This window comes from Erinaceus europaeus, chromosome 22 (assembly GCF_950295315.1).
Source record: "Erinaceus europaeus chromosome 22, mEriEur2.1, whole genome shotgun sequence".
Classification (NCBI taxonomy): Eukaryota; Metazoa; Chordata; class Mammalia; order Eulipotyphla; family Erinaceidae; genus Erinaceus; species Erinaceus europaeus.
The window spans coordinates 1365642-1381519 of NC_080183.1; the positions used below are offsets into that span (position 1 = coordinate 1365642).

The 15878-nt window shown below is 56.1% G+C and overlaps 1 protein-coding gene across 1 annotated transcript; it reads right to left on the minus strand.

The window, feature by feature from the left end:
* Window positions 1-546: 546 nt before the first annotated feature.
* C22H14orf132 (chromosome 22 C14orf132 homolog) lies at window positions 547-12851 on the minus strand. The gene is made up of 2 exons (XM_016190814.2): window positions 12733-12851; window positions 547-1157 (listed from the first exon to the last, which is right to left on the minus strand). The coding sequence occupies exons 1-2, from the start codon at window positions 12757-12759 to the stop codon at window positions 942-944; spliced, it is 243 nt and encodes an 80-aa protein (XP_016046300.1). The 5' UTR covers window positions 12760-12851; the 3' UTR covers window positions 547-941.
* Between the last annotated feature and the right edge of the window lie 3027 nt (window positions 12852-15878).

The window sequence follows — 15878 nt, forward strand, 5'->3', positions numbered from 1 at the left end:
TCTGCCTCGGGACCTTCTCACAAAGAGTTGTGTGACTGTGACAAGGCACAACACAAGGCTGAGTCTGCCACTGACTCCAGAAGGATTCAGGCAGGAGGGAGAGAGGAGGGAGAAAACACAACCACAGTGCACACATCGAGAGCCTTGGGCTTTGTCCCCCTACCCTGCCCTGTCCCCCCTCGGCCCAGATGCTGGACGCAGCCCAGGAGGTGAAGTTCAGCTCCCAGGACGGAGAGGCAGGGTCCCTTCCGCTCTGAGCCGGTGACAGCGGGCCAGTCACACCATCTCCTGGCCACCTGGCAAGTGACTGGGGCATGATCCCCAAAGCCCTGTGGGCTGCTCAGTGCACCTTGGGGGCGTGCGTGGCTGACAGACCTGCTGAGTGCAGGCACCACTCCTCACCTCTTTAACAAGGGGGAGTCAGAGCCGAGCCCACCGCCCCACCCAGACACCCCTCCACCACCGCCTCACCCTATTCTGGTTTCTGGATGTTTCCAGGCCTCATCAGAAGAGACTGCCGGCCCAACAGGGAACGTCACACAGCCCTGCGGGTGACTGTCACCAATATTCCCAGGGGCCAAGCGAGACACCAGGTTCCCCAGCTGCTCCTGCCCCCCAACCACCAGGACACATACGGAGGGTGGGGGGACACATAGGGACAGTTCACCGCTGGGCGGCCATCAGAGCCCGTCTGCAGGGGACAGGGATTCTGGGCTCACGGGCCAGGAAGGCAGTTAGTTTCAAGCTCTCCCAGCTCTGCTTCTAGAAGGTTCTGTCCCACCTCCGGGAGGAGAGAAGGGGTAGAGTCCAGATTCCCAGGAGGCTGGAATTGGGGTGTGGTGGGAGAGGGACCCCGCCGCCCCCCCCAGCCTGGAGGCCACAGCAGTGAGAGCAGAGCTCCGGCTTCCAGAACCCCGGCCGGCCGAGTGGGCATCCGCCCCTCAGAAGGTGAAGGCGTACACCACACCCAGCACCACGATGTTGCCCAGCGTGGCCACGATGGCGATCCACAGCAGCACGGCGTCGTTCTGCGAGCGTGGGGGCTCCTCCGGTTGCCCCAGGCCGTTGGCGAGCCCCGCGCCGGAGGAGAAGAGGGAGTACTCGGCACCGAAGTCCTCGTGGGGTGAGTCCAGGAAGGCACCCCCCATCATGGGCAGCTGGAGAGAATACAGAGGTCAGCACCGAGGCAGAAAAATTGAGAGAGGAGAGGGGGAGAGAGAGGGAGAGAGACAGAGAGACACCGGCAGCCCTGCTCCACCACTCATGAAGAGGTCTGTCTCCCCCCCACCCCCGCATGTGGGGAGCCGGGGGCTTGAACCCAGACCCTTGTGCATGGCGGCATGTGTGCTCAACTGGGTGTGCCATGGCCAGCCCCTTGCATTTCACTCTTGCTGAGAGGCTAAGGTCTAGCTGCAAAGCCTTTCTCTGTGGAATGTCAGGAACTGTTCACAGAGCTTGTGAGCTTGCGGCCCCAGAAGTGGTGCTGGGAATTGAACTCCTTTGGAGCCTTAGGCATGAAAGTCGTCAATGTAGCTTCTAAAGAAGATTGATTAATGGTGATTGGCTGATCGATTGATTGATTTTTGTGAGAGGGGTAAAGACTAGCTCTGCACTCAGTGGGAACTGAACCTGGGGCCTGGATCGTGCCTGAGGGCTCTGAGCTCACTCGCCCGGCCCACACACATCTTTCTGAGGATGAAAGTGGAGGCTAATTTCTCACTGAATGTTTTAAACCGGAAACAGCTGGCTTGATGCCTTGCTGTGCTATTCCATGGGTCAGGTCTGGGGTGCTGGGGTGCTGGGGTGGGGGGCCCCCAAGACAGGTCTGGACCCACGCAGGTACCAGGGAAATATGGGTGTTTCTGCCAAGCCTGAGAACATTACAGAATTAAGAAGGGAGAAGACTGTTGCTATGGGAACGCACTATACTGCCAGAGGGATGGAGGAACAGAACAGAGAGAGGGAGGCTGCTGCCTGCCCAGGGGCCTCAGCTCTGATCACCAGCAATGAGAAGGCAGGACCAGAAGCGGGGTGCTAGACTCCATGGGGTGTCCATGGGCCCACAGTGACCAGCTGGAGGGCATTGGTGCCCCTCTTAGGGCATCAGCCTTTGGGCAGACAAAGCAACGTGTGTGGTTTCTCAGCTTCCCTCCTGGCACAGCTGGCAGAAGTTGTTCCAAACCACCACCTGCTCTGCTCTGGTGACCTTGTCTGTAAGGCTCACTTCCGCCCATGAGGTGAGAGTTTCTCGGGAGAGAGAAGCAGGAGTTTCTGTGTGGTAACTCAGGGATCGAACTGGGAGTGTCAGACAGACCGGCCTGGTGTCCGAGTTGCTCAGGTCTCAGACTGGCCTGGTGTCCGAGTAGCTCAGGTCTCAGACCGGCCTGGTGTCCGAGTAGCTCAGGTCTCAGACAGACTGGCCTGGTGTCCGAGTAGCTCAGGTCTCAGACAGACTGGCCTGGTGTCCGAGTAGCTCAGGTCTCAGACAGACTGGCCTGGTGTCCGAGTAGCTCAGGTCTCAGACCGGCCTGGTGTCTGAGTTGATCAGGTCTCAGACCGGCCTGGTGTCCAAGTAGCTCAGGTCTCAGACTGGCCTGGTGTCCGAGTTGCTCAGGTCTCAGACCGGCCTGGTGTCCGAGTAGCTCAGGTCTCAGACCGGCCTGGTGTCCGAGTTGCTCAGGTCTCAGACCGGCCTGGTGTCCGAGTAGCTCAGGTCTCAGACCGGGCTGGGTTCCGAGTAGCTCAGGTCTCAGACAGACCGCCCTGGTGTCCGAGTAGCTCAGGTCTCAGACCGGCCTGGTGTCCGAGTAGCTCAGGTCTCAGACCGGCCTGGTGTCCGAGTTGCTCAGGTCTCTCAAGCCATCACAACAGCTTTTTTTTTTTTTTGCCTCCAGGCTTATCGCTGGGGCTTGGTACCCAAACTACAAATCCACTGCTCCTGTGACCATTTTTTCCATTTTATTGGGTAGAACAGAAATAAGTTGAGAAAAGAGGGGGAGAGACAGGGAGAGAGACAAAGAGACACCTGCAGACCTGCTTCCCCACTTGTGAAGCTTCTCCCCTGCAGGTGGGGTAGTGAGGACTTAAACCCAGATCCTTGCACAGTTCCCTGTGCTTAGTACTATGTGTGCTTAACTGGGTGCACCCCACTCCAGCTTTTTAAAAAATTAGTTTAACTAGTGTATTTGTATTTGTCTGTTTTATTGCCAGGGTTATCACTGGGCTCAGTGCCTGCACAACAAATCCACCATGCCTGGGGGCCATTTTTCCTTTTTTTTTTTTTCTTAATTCTTTACTGGATAGGATAGAGAGAAATCAAGAGGGAAGGGGGAGATATAAAGGGAGGGCAACACTTGCAGCCCTGCTTCCCCACTTGTGAAGCTTCCCCCTGCCGGTGGGGACAAGGGATTTGAGCCTGGGTCCTTGTGCCTGGTAGTGTGTGCACTCTACCGGGTGTGTCACTGCCAGGCCCCCTAAAATATATATATTTATAAAAAAAACTATACATATTTATTTATTCCCTTTTGTTGCCCTTGTTGTTTTATTGTTGTAGTTATTATTGTTGTTTTCATCGTTGTTGGATAGGACAGAGAGAAATAGAGACAGGAGGGGAGGACAGAGAGGGGGAGAAAAAGAGAGACACCTGCAGACCTGCTTCACCACCTGTAAAGCGACTCCCCCTGCAGGTGGGGAGCCGGGGGCTCCAACCGGGATCCTGACACCGGTCCTTGTACTTGGCGCCACATGTGCTTAACCCGCTACACGCTAATGACATTTTAAAAAGCAAAGTAAAAGAAAAGGGAAAAAAAAAATAGTTGCCAGAAGTAGTGGATTTGCTGTGCAGGCATCAAGCTTCAGTAGTAACCCTGGTGGCAAGAGAGAGAGAGAGTAGAGAGAGGGAGAGAGAGAGCAAAGAAGCCCTCTTGAGTGTGCAAACAGACCCCCTGTCATATCAGTGGGGCAGAGGGCCTGGCCTAGACTCTAAACCCAGGCCCCAGCGAGGGCCATCTTCCTAGGAAGAGGCGGCGTGGCCAGGGTAGCAGACCCGTCAGCCGCCACCTGAGCCCTTCTCCTCACAGGTCAGTGTGAGGCTGGAGGCCGTGTCCCGTTGGCCCCACCTCCACAGGGCCCCTCACGTTCACCAGAGCAGAAGCAAACCTTCCCACCTCGGAAGCCACAGGTCCGGGTGCTTGAGGTTGAGGCACTGTGAGCCCTCAGCAGGCTTTCCTCAGCCTTGTTCAGACAGACAGGGAAAGGTTATTAAAGAGTCTAGGCGGAGTCGCCTTCCACACCCCAGTTAACGTGGGACGGATTCTGCACCTTGCTCTGCAAAGACCAGTCTCTGTCTCTGCGCAAGAAGAAAGGTCCCCGGCTTTGCTGTTATGATGCATTTTCCTATCATGACTTGGACTCGAAGGGCTTTGCCTTAGAACTGAGTCTATGACTGCTCCTGAATATTTTTTAAAAATGTCTATTTATATTTCATTCAAGATAGAGAATCTCACGGGGCGGGGGAGGGAGTCAGAACCAGCACCGAGTACATGCAGTGGTAGGGATCGAACCAAGAGACTCAGGTTTTCAGTCCCAGTCACTCACTTTTATTTTTTTAAAAAATACTTATCTACTTATTTTTCACTTCCAGGGTTATCACTGGGGCTCGGTGCTGGCACTAAGAACCCACCACTCCTGGTGGCCATTTTTTCCCCATTTTATTGGCTAGGACAGAAAGAAATTGAGAGAGGAGGGGAAGATGGGGGAAAGAAAGGTGGGGAGCCAGGGGCTTGAACTCAGATCCTTGCACAGGTCCTTGCGCTTCTTACTAGGTGTCCTTAACCGGGTGCACCACCATCTGGCCCCTGTTATATGTATTTATTTGGCAGAGACAGAAAGAAATCGAGAGGGAAGGAGGAGATTGAGAGGGAGAGAGAAGGAAAGACGCTGCAGCCCTGCTTCACCACTTGGGAAGCATTCCCCCTGCAGGCAGGGACCGGGGGGCTTGAACCCAGGGCCTTGCACTAAGATGGGGAGAGAGAACAGAGCACGGGCAGGCACGACGCCACGCACGGAGTGAGTCTGGGGCCTAAGGCTTCAAGCCCTGCGCCTCACCGCCGCCGTGTCAGCGGCCTTCACCGTCTGCCGGAACACCGGCCACAGAGACTATGTGATCAGCCAAGGTGGCAGCTCTCATTGCTCTGGGGGCTCTGCCCCACCACCCCATCTGGCCCGCAGGCTCTGCTCTGCCTGCCTGCCGCCAAAGTGCAGTGAGCTCAAGCTGAGACACGGCACTGGGCACCGGCTTCCCGGACACCACTGTCTGTCCGCAAGCACAGCCGTCTGTGACTGACAGACCCCCTTGCAGACACAGAGCTGCACCTCCAGTGGCCCAGCGCCACCCTCCGTGGCCCGGGGGTGGACTCCAGCCCCGGGACCTGGCTCCCCAAAGTGGATGTGGCCTTGAGGTGGGTGCTCTCGCTGAAGGGAGCAAGGGCAGCCGGGAGACCTGAACAGGTGACCCCTCCGGGGCTGTGTCCCCGCCCCTGTGACCACACCAGCCAGGGCCTGTCCCCTCTCAGCCTCTCAGCCCCACCTCCTCTCTAGAAAAAGCTCACTCCCAGGCCGGTGATCCTGCTCTTCCAGATGCCAGCTCAGCCCCTGCAGACTAGTGGCACCCGCTGGGCTTCGTGAGCGAGGAGGCAGCTGCCACACCCCTCAGAGACAGGCTCGCATCCCCAGGCTGCCCAGGTGCTGGGAGCAGAGGCACACGGGGTCGACAGGCTTCTCTGGTGACGACGTCCACTGGGGCTTTAGGGGGACTGGCCAGGACCAGCAAAACAGCTCACTGCTTTGCCCTGTGCACGAACCGGGTTCGGGCCCGGCCCCCATAATGCTGGAGGCTGTTTTGGTGATCTTGTTCAGTCTCTCTGCCTACTCCTTTTTCTGTCTCTACCTAGAAAAAATTTAAGTCACTTAAAAAAAAACTGACCGGAGAAAGCAGGAGCCTACAAGGACAAGGCTGCCTGACACAGATAAACTGGAGAGTCGGCCAGAAAGGGCACAGCGTGCTGCACACCAGACTTGCAAGCGCAAGGTCCTGAGTTCAATTCCCAGCACCGTGTAGTCCAGAGGGAGGCTCTGCTTGCTGCCTCACCCATATGAGCAAGTATCTTGCAAATCAAGATTCCCCAAATAAAATCACGTTGGCTAGAGTATGGGAGCAACCTAATGGCCCAATGACTAGGTAAAGAAGGTGCAACACACACACACACACACACACACACACACACACACACACACACACGGGAATACTACTCTACAATCAAAAAGGACAAGATTGCACCATCTGGAACAAAACATATGGAATTAGAGGTGATGCTACTGAGTGAAATAAAGAGGCAAAGCACAGCTAACAGCTCTCTCTGCTGGATGAAATACATCACAGAAGGTAGGAGCAAACCACTTTTACAAGATGCTAACTAGACTGCTCTTTGTGCCATGTGAGATGCTGACTAGACCGTCCTTTGTGCCCTATGGGGGAAAGAGCGCGGGGGGGGGGGGCTCACATACCCCAAGTGAGGCTGTGAAAATACTCCTGAACCCCGACAACATGCACAGCAAAGTGGTGCACCCTCTTGATCACACACGTCACAGGCGCAAGGACCCGGGTTCAGGCCCCCAGGCCCCAGCTGCAGGGGGAAACCATGAAGCAGGGCTGCAGGTGTCTCTGTCTCTCTCTGTCTCTCTCCCTCTCCTCCCTCTCCATTCCTCTGCCTCTATCCAAAATAAACATTTAAATGATTGTAAAATGACGTTGTTGAAAACATTAAAAAATAAATAAATGGGGGTGGGGAGAAGCAAGGCCAGCCCCACACTGTGTGGCCCTGGGCATTCAACGAGGCCGAACCAGAGGAGCCTTCTGGAACCCTGCTGGAACCCTGCCTGCGGTCCAGAGAGTCTTTGTGGGAGACTCCAGGGGCCTCCACCACCTCTAGGACCACAGGGCCTCAGACTCCCTTCTAGAACAAAGCCCCCCAGTCTCTTTAATATCTCTTTTCCTTAATTTATTATTTATGGTTTATTTTCCCAGAGCCCTGCTCTGGCTGATGGTGGCACTGAGGATGGAACCCGAGACCCCAGGGCCTTGGGCAGCAGAGTCGCTTTCTGCAGAACCCCTGTGCCGGGCCGTCTCCCCAGCCCGAGGGCAGCAGGACCCACTGGAGAGAGACTCAGCCCAGCTGCCCCACCTCTGGGCCTCTCTCCCCAGACAGCAAACAGCAGACAGCCCCGTCCCAGGGGGCCGGCTCATCTCCACAGCTCACTGCCTGCCTGCAGCCTCAGATACGGGGTGCACTGTGGGTCCTGGGGCCTGGGGGAGCCACCTTTGTGGGGAGTGAAGAGGGGTGGATGAGTAGGAAGGGGCAGGGGTAGAGATGGGAAGTGAAGAGAGATGGGAGGCGGGGAGGACACCTCCCCCAGGAAGCCCTCCAGGTCTAGTCCTGGTGCTTTCTGTCCCTCCCAGGGCTGTGTACTGACAGGATGAGGGGCTCTCATGGATTCTGGAGGGACTCAGGTCCCAGTTGCCACCATGGTGGGCCTGTGGCAGGGTGACAGCTCCCTACCCTTCCTGCATTCATGCACTTACCCAGATACCCTGGCACTCAGAGACCGGCTGGACCAAGGGGCTGCACATCTCTCACAGACAGAATGCAGGCCTTCCATGCACAAGGCCTTGGGTTTGAGCCCCAGCACTGCATCTGCTGGAGCTGTACTCTGTCTGTCTGTCTCTGTGTGTGTGTGTGTGTCTCTCTCTCCTCCCTCTCCTTATATATAAACACGCATATTTTTTTTTCTAATTTTTATTAGATAGGACAGGGAAATTGAGGATGTGGAGATAGAGAGAGAGAGAGAGAGACAGACAGACACCTGCAGACCAGCTTCACCACTAGTGAAGTGGACCCCCTGCAGGTGAAGAGCCGGGGCTCGAACCCAGGTCTTTGCATCTGGTAATGTGTGTGCTCAACCAGGTGCGCCATCGCCTGGCCCCTGCACACTTATTTTTTATTTTATTTTTTTACATTTATTTTTAAATGACACTACAAACACTGTATCTTTATGTATGTATTTGCCAGAGCCCTGCTCAGCTCTGCCTGAGGGTGGTGCTGGGGTTTGAACCTGGGACCTCAGAGCCTCAGGCAGGAGTCTGCAGGTGCTAGCTCTCTGGTCTGGCTTCTTTTCTCTCCTGTTTCATTCCTGATCCAGTGCCTGGCAGAAGGGTTCAGAGGGGGCGTGTGTTTTGTTCGACACAGGGCCTGCCTGGTCCCTCCCAAGCTTCTGATAAATGACTTGAGGTGGCTTGGGGACGTCTCAGGGGACAGACACTGAATGGAGCTCATGCTGCAGAAGGAGCCGGGTCCAGCCACCCACCACCTGAGCACCAGCAGGCATGTCACACACTTTCAGACCTTCCCTTCCTTTCTTTCTTTCTTTCTTCCCCACAATCTGATTTTTACAGCCACCAGGCCCTCACTGGGGCTCGGTGCCTTCACAGCTCCACTGTCCTTGGGGGCCATTTCCTTCCTGATAGAATGAGAAACAGAGAGAGAAGGAAAAAGAGACACCTGCAGCCCTGCTCCTCTGTTCCCGATTCTTCCCCCCTGCAGGTGGGGACAAGGGGCTCGAACCCGGGTCCTTGAGAATGGGCCTGCCTGCGTGTGCTCTGCTGGGTGTACCACTGCCTGGCCCCAAACATTCAAGCTTTCAGTCAAAGGCCTGAATTTGCCTCCAAGGTCTCTGTGAGGCAGCACGTCTGCCTCCACGCCATAGCCACAGACAAACAGACGCAGACACTGAAAATGTTCGCCAAGCACATTAAGGGTTTCAACTCTCCCTGTCAGGCCCATGACACCCTGCCAAAATATAGCACTTCACTCCCTCCCTGAGGCAGGTCTAATTAGAATAATAAAATATTTAAACCTCCTAAGTGGGGATTTGAAGCCCAACAAGACAGGCCCTCTGGTTAAGAACCTCTAGCTGGCAGACAATTGGTATTTCAGTGATGATTCTTGCCTTAAGAAGAAAGAAGGGCTGGCTGGCGAAACATCCTCGGGCAGCCTAGACACCTCAGAATTCTGTTATTCCTGGGCAATGCCTGTCTCAGGAGAGAAGGGCTTCTGCAGGTGTCCTGCAGCTCTTTTGGGCCTTAGAGTCCAGCTGCAACCAGTTCAAGAGATAACAGACACACTACATGCCAGATCTTTGCTGCAATTCTCTCCATGAAAATCGGGTTTCGTGCCAATGTGACTGTAAATTTCCCAAGGTTCAGGGGAAAGTGGGGGGGGGGGAGAAGAAGGACCCCAGAAGCTGTTATCAGAATCTCAGACCACACTCATTCCAGAAAGGTCCACCCAGTATTAATGTCCCCGGTGTGACTGCAGCCACCATTGAAGGCCAAGGTTCTAGAAGCAGGCTGAGGCCAGCAGCAGAGGCCGGGAGCCCAGGCTCCTTCAGCACAGGGTCTCCCCAGCAGTCCCGCCCCCGCATGTCTCTTCACCCCAACCCCCCCCCCAGCCTGTTCTCCCCTCCATCGCTTAGGGCGGCTGTCTGACCACACATCAGGCTGTCACCTTGTGCACAGAACTGGCCAGACAGCCTGACTGCAAGCCAGCCCAGCTGGAAGAGCACAGGACTTGCCTGCCCGAGACTCTTAGTCGGATCCCTGGCACAGAATCTTTCTCTCTCTCATACAAAACTTTCTCTACCATACATCTCCTAGGAAATAAGCATTTTTTAAGGTGTCTAGTTTTTATCTATTTAGGATACAGATGGAAACTGAGAAGGAAGGGGGAGATAGAAGGAAGAGAGACAGAGACACCTGCAGCCCTCCTTTACTGCTTGTGAAGCTTCCCCCCTGCAGGCAGGGGTGGGGGCTTGAACCTGGGTCTTTGTACACGGCAGTGTGTGCTCTCAATTAGGTGAGCCACTGCCTAGCCTCACTATTTTTTTTTGTTTGTTTTTTCTTTTTAATGGTTAACTATCAGCAACTCAAATGTGTGTCTTGCTAAGACCTCGTTCCTGAACAAGAATCCACTCCCTGCCTATGCCAGTTCATAAAAGTCACCTGCCCAGTCCCTCCCCGGTAAGCCCAGACTGGTTCTAGAACTTTCTCCACCAAAAGAATGTAGAGTCGGGCCCAGGCAGTGGCGCACCTGGTTAAGCGCACATGTTCACGTTACAGTGTGCAAGGACTCAGGTTCAAGCCCCTGGTCCCTGGTCCCCACCTGTAGGGAGGAAGGTTCACGAGTGGTAAAGCGGTGCTGCAGGTCTCACTCTCTCTTTCTCTCTCCCCTCCTCTCAATTTCTGTCTCTAATCACAAAAGATGGGGAGTCAGGCGGTAGCACAGTGGGTTAAATACCAAGGACCAGTGCAAGGATTCTGGTTTGAGGCCTCGGCTCCCCACTTACAAGGGGGTTGCTTCACAAGCGGTGAACAGGTCTGCAGGTGTCTTTCTCTCCCCCTCTGTCTTCCCTCCTCTCAGTTTGAATCTGTCCCATCCAACAAGAGAACCCTGGAGACAGAGAGGATTTAGAGAGCCGATACCTGGCAGACTTCAGGGCTAGGTGCTGGGAGCTCCCCAGCCACCAGGGGCTTCTGGATCACTGACTTTAGGGGGAGCGGGGAAGGAGAAAAGTGCCCCAGGAGAACAGTGCCCCAGGGCACCTGCTGGGTGGGGGACCCACCAGGGGAGATCCTGCTATTTCTAACACTCCTGATCAGACTCAGGAGGGAGGGTGGGGACGCCACACATCCCCTGCCTTTGGCTGTCAATGTTTTTACTGACTGATTTCTTACTGCCACCAGGGTTATCGCAGGGCTCGGTGTTGGCGCTACGAATCCACCGCTCCTGGTGGCCATTTTTCCTATTTCTGTCTCTTTTATTAGATAGGACAGATTGAAATTGAGAGGGTGGGGGAGACACCTACAGCACACTTGCTTTGCCTCTCACGAAGCTTCTCCCCTATAGATGGGCTCGAACCCGGGTCTTCCCACGTGGTAGCTGGGAGCTCAGCTGGGTGGGCCGCGCCCCGTGTCACTTCCTCCTGCTCATCACCTCACAGGTGCTTGGGGAGGCCCTGGTCCCTGCAATGCCCTCCCTCTGGCTCACAGCGGCTGTCCCCTTGTCACATGGGATGAAGCTGAGGTTCCCAGGAGTCTGAGCCCAGGGATCAGAGGAGACACGGGGTCCTCATTTCTCCAGAGCTTGGTAGTCACTCTGACTCAGATGGGGACCTGCCTCCCCACCTGACTGGGGGGCCCAGGGCAGATACACCAGGATTCCGGTGAGCAGGTGAGCCTGTCTGCTCCCCCGCACCCAGGCCCAGAACCCCCCAACCCTGGTTTTCTCCCCCACCGGCCAGACTGAGCCTTTCTGTCCCTGGTGGCTGGCTTGGCACTGAGACCAATGTCCCCAACATCTGGTGACAGGAATAAGCTGGCCACGTGAAATCTGAATAGTAAACACGAAGAGATGGAGACAGGGAGAGGTGCCATCTGTGAGCTGGCTCAGTCTGTGGGTGCTGAAGCCTCGCATTTTGTCAAGTTGCCATAGCAACTCAGGATGCCCCAGCCAGCCCCAGAGAGAGAGCTGGGATCAATTTACCTTGTAGCCATGGAAACACCCTTTAGTGGCTGGGGGGGGGGGGAGGGCAGGGGGGCAGGGACAGGCCTCTTCTCTCAGGGAAGAAATCAGATGAAGCCTCATCCTGTGGTTAAAATCGTCACCACCACTGTCTGAGCCGCGACCACCTGGAGATATTTATGGGGGGAGGCATGGGGTGGGGAGGACCAGGCAGCAAAAAGCCAGAGAAGCCTTCAGCCCCATAGAAAGGCTCACTCAGAGGCTGCCAAGAGCTGGATATGGGTTCCCGGGACTGACACCCCTGCCTTGGGGCCTCTGCCTGGCTCTCTCTCGCTGTGACTTTTCCACCAGCAGGAAGTTGCAGGGGGTGGGGGAGATAATCCAAAATGCCGGCAATTGCCACAGACCCTGAGGGACCTCACAGCCTCCAGAGCAGACAGCCCCAAGGTGCAGGGGTAAGTCTGGGGAGTGGGGACTGTCTCTCCCTCATCTATGGGACCCTCCCTTCTCTGCTGCCAGGAGGGTGACAACAGGGGTGTCCCCAAGGTGAGGGCACAGACCCCGAGAACAGGAAACGTGGCCACGGGCCTTTGTTCTGTCTCCATCGCTGATGCTGGGAGCCCCGACCTGCTCAGAACTCAGAATTCTTGGCAGAGAGAAGCCAGGCTGTGGGCAGTCACGGGCTTTCCCAGCCTTTGGGGACCTTTGCTTTTGTGTCCCGCAGTGTAGTAGGCTCTGAAAACCAGACAGGCACAAAGCAGAAGAAACGGAAAGGGTTGTAGCCACAGCTGCGCCCAGCTGGGCTGCTCCCCAAGCTCGTCCCTCTTTGCCAAGGACCGGAGGGGTGGTGGTCTCCACTCAAACTGGAGAAAAGTGCCCCAGGCCGTGGAGACGCCGCAAGCCACAGAGGGGAGGGTGAGGCCACCCGAGGGGGGATGGGCAGGGAGGGGACACCGGGAGGCCAGGTCCCTGGCAGCCTCAGGCTGGGTGGGAGGAGTGTGTGTGCCTGCCCACCCCCGGCCGCTCACCAGCTGTGCCCACTGGGCTCGGGACAAAGGGGACACGCGGCCTGGTCCCCCCAAGCCTGGTGCTCCGTTACCTGCGCGGCCATGAAGGACAGGTCCATGGTGACGCTGCTGTCGCCCGCTCAGGTCCTGCGGTGCCGGCCAGCCGCGTCCACACCCGGGGAGGCCCCAGCCTGGCGGGGCGGGGCGGGGCGGGGCGGGGCAGGGGGCCCCCACCACGTGACAGATCCCAGCCCCACCCCCCCGAGGGCGGGCGGAATTCCTGAGCTCGCTCTCTCTCACTCCAGCATCACCCAGCCTGGCGGCCAGAAGGGGGGGCCCCGAAGCAGCAGGTGGGTGCGGGAGCCAGCAGGTGGGTGCGGGGCCTGCGGTGGGGGAGGGGCAGTTATCTTGGGGTGACAGGCAGAGCTGTGCTGGGCAGCCCTCTTGCCTTGGATAGATGCCCACATTCAGACACCAGGGCTCATTTGAGAGGGACAGCAGAAGTGCCCCAAGTCCTGGGCACCCCACCTGGGCACCCACAGCTGGTCCATCACTCAGGGCCCACCTGGTCTCTGCGGGTGCTAACAGCTTCCTGTGGGGACCCCCCCTTCTCCCAGGTAACCAGCTGTAGGAGGCAGGTGGGGCTATGCAGACTTTGCTAATGGTGGCACAGAGAGGTGGGTGCATTCCTTCAAGGTCACCCAGCAGCAGCTGTGGCCCGGGAGAGAGGCCTTCCTGCCTCCCAGGGCTTCCAGGCTTGAGTCCCTAACCTGCCCCCCAATAATTTGCATGTGGGACCCTAAGTCCCATATAAGAATGATTGGGGAGGGGCTCCGGGAAGTCAGGAGGTTGCAGAGGTGGGTGGGGCTCTGGTGCCAGGTTAGTGCCCTTGTTGGAAGAGGACCAAGAATGGAAACCCTCCTGGAATCAGCCCCCTCCATCTCCCCACACAGCTCTGCAGCTTCCACACTGCCTGGGGGGCCTGGCTGGGGGGGGGTGCCTGTCTGGGGGGGCTCCCAGCTGGAGGGGGGCTGCCCAGAGAAGAGGTACCTTCGCAGAAATCTTTCAGGGGCCAGGAGTCAGCATCTAGTCTCCTCTCTCACTAGAGCCCTGCTCAGCTCTGCTTGTGGTGGTACAGGGGACTGAACCTGGGACTTCAGTCTTGGATATGAAAGTCTTTATATGGGGGGGGAGGAGCAAACTTTAGGGCATGAAACTGTGTTCATATGTAATGAATCCACTGTAAAGCATTGACCCCATCAAAAGAACTTTTTAAACATAGCTACGACAAAATTAAAAGAAAGTCTTTTTGCATAGGCATTATGCTGTCTCCCCCACCTACTCTCTTCCTGATACGCCACCTCCCCAGCCCAAACCTCTTTTCTTTCCCCGTGCTCTGTCCCACTGGGCTGGCTGTCTATCCGTCCCAGGAACCCTCCAGGGACAGAATCTTTGCCTTTCAGTTTGGCATTCCTTCTTTCTTTCCCCCCACATCTCTCCCCATCTACTAGGTTCTTGTGGGGGCTCGGTGGCAGCACTACAAACCCACCATTCCCGGTGGCCATTTTTTCCTCTGATTTTTATTAGATAGGACAAAAAGAAATTGAGAGAGGAGGGCAAGGAGGGGGAGGGGGAGAAACACCTGCAGATCTGCTTCACTGCTCATGAAACAATCTCCAGGGGTAGGCAGTGGGGCCTTGAACTCAGGTCCTTGCGCTTGGTAACACGTGCTCACAACCAAGTGCAGCACCACCCAGTCCCTCTTCATGTTCCTTTTGATGACCCAGCTTTTGAAAATACTTTAATTCATTAGACAGAGAAACAGAGTGAGGGACCCTTCCAGCCCTGGGGGACACAGCATGGCACAGAGAGATGTCAGATGCCACAGCCTGATACCACCAGCTTCTGCTTGGTACCCCTGGCGTGGGGGCGGGCACTGAGCCAGGCACCTAGCCCAGTCTCTGTCTGTGTGGGGGTAGAAGTCACACATATGGTGAGTGGCCCTGAGACCGGGGCTGGAGGTGACAGGCCCAAAGCCACACAGGGCTGTGTGTGGCGCCCTGCCTGGGCCCGGACCACCTGTCTGCATTCTACCCTGGGGACTCAGTATGGGGACATGGACAGAGGACCTGAGCTCCAGGGACGGTGGCCGGGCTGCTGTTGGGCCAAGTTCTGGATACATAATTCATGTTCCCGGGCTCCTGGGCGGGGTGGCAGCAAAGGTCACAGCACGGATGCCTGGCCACATGACTCAACTAGCTGGGACCCAGAAGGTGGGGACAGGGGCCACCTCCCTTCCTAAGGGATGCCTCAAAGGATCTGAGAGTCCGTGGTCTCCCTGGAGCAGTGGGGGTGACCAAGGCAGAGGACACCTCCATGTCCCCAGTGTGGCCCTGGCTCTGAGACCTGTGACCATTTGCTGCAAGTGCCTCGTGCCCTCCACTGCCTGCCTGCTGTTACCCACTTCCTCGGTATTTTTCCCTTCTTTGTTTCAAGCTTCTTCTTTCTTTTCATGCTCTTTTATTTGATAGGACAGAGAGAAACTGAGGTGTGTGTGGAAGGAAGAGAGAGAGGGAGAGAGAAAGATAATTGGAGCCCTGCATCACCACCTGTGAAGCTTCTCCTCTGCAGGTGGGAGCTGGGGGCTTGAACCCGGGTCCTTGTGCAGTGTGTGGCCCAACTGGGTGCCCCACCACTCATCCCCACTTTGTCTCTTTTTTAATGATGTATTGCACCAAAGCAAAGGGCTCTGGGGAAGGAGGCAGGACAGGTCTGGGTGGAGACTTTGGGGCCCCAGCGCATATGATAATAGGAACGGACAACAGCGGGGGGAGAGTGTTTTTCAGGAACCTGTCATGGGGAGATGAGAGACTGTCCCCACGTATCAGCAATTGAACCATAAACCATTACCCCACCCCCATAAAATGATAAATTGGTGATAAGGTTTCAGGGGTAGAGTTTCACACTGGAGCCACCATCCAAGTCCCGTGTCCCCCACCACCACAGCTTTCACCAAGTTAAATGAATAAAAGTGGAATTACCTCATGACCCGGCAATGCCACCACCCTTGGGCATGTATCCACAGGACATGCAGACACTAATTTTAGAAGGGACACATCCACCCACTGTGTTCACAACTGCATTATTCACGACAGCCAGAGAGTGGAGCAGCCTAGATGTCCATCCACAGATGACTGGCTAAAGGAGTTATGGAATATATATTCCACGGAATACTACT

What these genes read in the sequence shown, in the direction of transcription:
- C22H14orf132 (XM_016190814.2), bottom strand. Translation starts at nt 12,759, where the DNA reads ATGGACCTGTCCTTCATGGCCGCGCAG. An exon ending in TGTCCTTCATGGCCGCGCAG is followed by an intron (nt 1,158 to 12,732) that starts GTAACGGAGCAC and finishes TATTCTCTCCAG; the next exon opens with CTGCCCATGATGGGGGGTGC.